Genomic DNA, 3,298 nt, shown 5'->3' on the forward strand with positions numbered 1-3,298 from the left:
ATTACAGAATATTTCTTCACTGAAAGAAGAGCAAAACACTGCTCTGGAGGCTTTTCTCAGAGGAAAAGATGTTTTTGCTCTTCTCCCGAGTGGTTTCGGCAAGAGTTTGACCTATCAATGGCTCCTCTTCGTCATCGCTCTGTTACGTCATATGCTTCGTTGATCTGATTGGTTTATTTGGCCCGTCTATCACCAACATAGGCCAATCAGCTAACCAGTATTTTCGCCCCTTCCCAAAATTACTTCAACGGAAGGTTTCCAGATGGATATGCAGAGCAAATCCATCTGGCAGAGTCAGGTTAGTGATTTTTGTCCACCCAGCGGTAATTTTCGAGGTAGTTACCAAAACGACAAACAAGCTAGAAAGCGCTATTGTACCTGTGTTTCTGTATCATTTTATTCGCATAATTACTCAAAAATCCCCTACATTCGAAGAAAACGACCCAAAAGCTTCGTCGGTGCCATTTTTGTTGTTTTGTACACATTCTCGCGTCATTTGAAAAAGGCGCGTTATTTGAAAAAGCCACGTGATTTTCCGCCACATGCCGTGAGTTTTGTCCGGGAATAGGCGTGAATCGGACAAATTTTTTTCAAAAGGAACCTGGAAACTTAAAAAATACTGAATTACCTTAACGTCAACCCCTGCTGGAGCTGAACTGGAACGGGTTACCTGATGATGGCGCCGTTGTTCACTCTTGGAATGTGTTTGTGCTTTTTGTTAGTGTCCAAAGTGGAGCCTGGAGGTCTGATAGCTCGCAGGGTGACGGAGGTCGCCCAGTCTACAGTGGATATGGTCACCACAGCTTTGGACTACCCACGATGTGAGTTCCTCCCTGTTAAACATGATGTCATATCCGCACAAGATGCACAAAACAGGAAAATACTTCGGATGACAACAAAACGTACAATTTTATTTTTTAAACTGAAAGAACATATGTGCAAAGCAGGTTATTCCTCCAGAGCCAAGTCAGTGTCAGTAAGAACAAAACAACTGTAAAATGAATCCTGCTGTGTTGAAGGATTCATACACTTTAAACCTTCTGGCTTTTTGTCACATCACAACTGCAAACAGAGTGTTTACTAGGATTTAATGTGACAGAAAGTGGAAGGAAAAGATGAACAATGAAGAGCTCGATCTGAACCAGACTAGATGGAGGGAGTCTGAAACGATCTGTTTTCAATACAATGTTTTCCCATTTAGACCTAAAAAGTTCACATTTGGACTTTTTTTATTTATAAATGAACAAATTCTTTCTTTCTTTTTTCCTTTTTTCCCACATCAGATTAGGATTTGTTTTTTTTATTTAATCGACATTTATAAGCAGTAGAATTTTTTTTTTTCCCTCTATGTCTGCCCAGCTTTTGTTAAGGACGTGGCGCGGCCTGACTACTGGGTCCCGGACCAAAACATCACCCAGTGCCATGAGTGCCAGAAGACCTTCACTCCAGCCATGTCTAAGCACCACTGCAGGGCCTGTGGGCAGGGGGTGTGCGGCCCCTGCTCTGCTCACATCAAACCCGTGCCTTCCAGAGGCTGGGACCACCCGGTCAGGGTGTGCGACAGCTGCTTCGCCCGCACCGACGCCCTGTGAACGTCACAGTCTTCCTCAGAAGGTCCCGGTCAGCACTGTGAATCCCAACACTGCTGGAAACCCAGAGAGATCGACCCAACAGCTCTAAGAGGCTCAACTGGAACTAGCTCTGTTTAATAGACACTAAAGAAGAGGCTCTAAATGATCACTAAGAGGAGCGTTAGCTGTACGGATCTACATGCCTTTATTTCACAAACTGGTTCTGGGTCAGTAATGAGACGTAAAGATCATTTCTATAGCAGGTCTTAGACTGAGTGGATTAAAAAAGCAAGTTGGACGTTTATTTCCTCTTACTGGACACTTTTTAAAAAAGTTCTCATCAAAGAACTTAAATTCTTTACGGCACTTTAGATGATCGCTTTAACCCTTCCTGCAGCGGGCTGCTCATCCTCATCTGGAATTATTAACTAGCCAAAATTAACAAGGGAAATTTTAAATTCCTCAAGCCTTAAAAAGCATCCTGGTCTCTGCAATTTTATTCGCACAAACTCTTAGATAGCAGAGGCTGCGTGTGTTTAAGCTTGGAGGTGTTCGTGTGGTAAAGAGCTTGGTCTGCAGCAGCGTGTGCCTTCATGGGTATCTTACTACTCAGTCAAACATATCGTTTGTGTTTAAATCATGGAATTCACTTCAACTCAAGGCCTTGATCTTCATCAAACTTTTTTTAAGTTGCATCCGTATGAAAGAGATGTGATCAATTAAAATCTCAACATATTCAGACATTCCAGTGGGTTAAACAGCCCTGAGATGCAGAGTAGATATACCTCTAAGAAAGCTAATGCAGCTACGCTAAACCAGGCAAACTATCTCATCCAGTCACATATAAACATAATAGTTGGGTTTATAACTGAAGGCTTTTCTGTGTCATTTGTCGTTCTTTAGTTTTTCTGTGTGAAAGGAAATCATTTTTTATTCAATTCTGGCAATTGAATTTTTAAATAGCAACTGACCAAATAAAGATATGAAAATCATTATTCTTCATATGACTCTTTGTTTTTCTATTACACAGATGGACTGTTTTTTTTTCTTTTAATACTTTTACTGTCCTGCAAAATGTAAAAAGGCTGCAAAATTCAACACATTAAGGTGTGAGACGGTTAGTGAGCCTTTAATGATGGTGAGGAATTTTAACCTGGCAGCCAATAACACTATCAAGTTACCTCAGTTCAATTTGGTTTATTGTTTTAGCTCTTATTCAGTGCGGATGTTTAGAGACGGTTTGGTTCCTATGCAGAAAATGATTCAATTTAGATTAGATTAGATGAGCTTTATTGATCTCACAGCGGAGAAATTCACTCGTCACATATGGGCATAGAAGGTGCAAACTATATATATATATATATATATATATATATATATATATATATACAGTATTTCAAAATAAATAAGGATTAAGGTGCAAGTGCGCATGTATTGTACACAATGAAAAACTAAATGAAAATAAGAAATTTAATCCAATGAAGCTTGTTAACTGAATAATTACTAATTGAAACCTAAAAAAAAAAAACACTCAACTTCCAGTTGTTCTCCTTTTATGGAAACCGAGCAGACTTCATCAAGTAGCAAGCTTCAAGCAGCTTCATCTCAGAGAAACATGGCTGAACAGATGAGCTCAAAGCCAGGAGTGAAATACATGGAAGTAAAATCTTAAGTATATTCAGCATGAGCTCCTTTGTTTACATCATAGTGGTAAGATTAAACGAGAG

General features: G+C 39.8%; 1 protein-coding gene across 1 annotated transcript in view; it reads left to right on the top strand.

Moving 5' to 3' along the window:
• Positions 1–2,444, top strand: part of LOC107094496 (zinc finger FYVE domain-containing protein 1-like) — an 18,170-nt gene extending 15,726 nt beyond the window's left edge. The window contains exons 11-12 of the mRNA XM_015390120.1: positions 723–821; positions 1,360–2,444. Coding sequence (XP_015245606.1) covers positions 723–821; positions 1,360–1,592 — 332 coding nt within the window. The 3' untranslated portion in view covers positions 1,593–2,444. The remainder of the gene's footprint in view (positions 1–722; positions 822–1,359) is intronic.
• The last annotated feature ends 854 nt before the right edge of the window (positions 2,445–3,298 follow it).

This window comes from Cyprinodon variegatus, unplaced genomic scaffold, assembly GCF_000732505.1.
Source record: "Cyprinodon variegatus isolate N-32 unplaced genomic scaffold, C_variegatus-1.0 Scaffold486, whole genome shotgun sequence".
In the NCBI taxonomy this organism is placed as follows: Eukaryota; Metazoa; Chordata; class Actinopteri; order Cyprinodontiformes; family Cyprinodontidae; genus Cyprinodon; species Cyprinodon variegatus.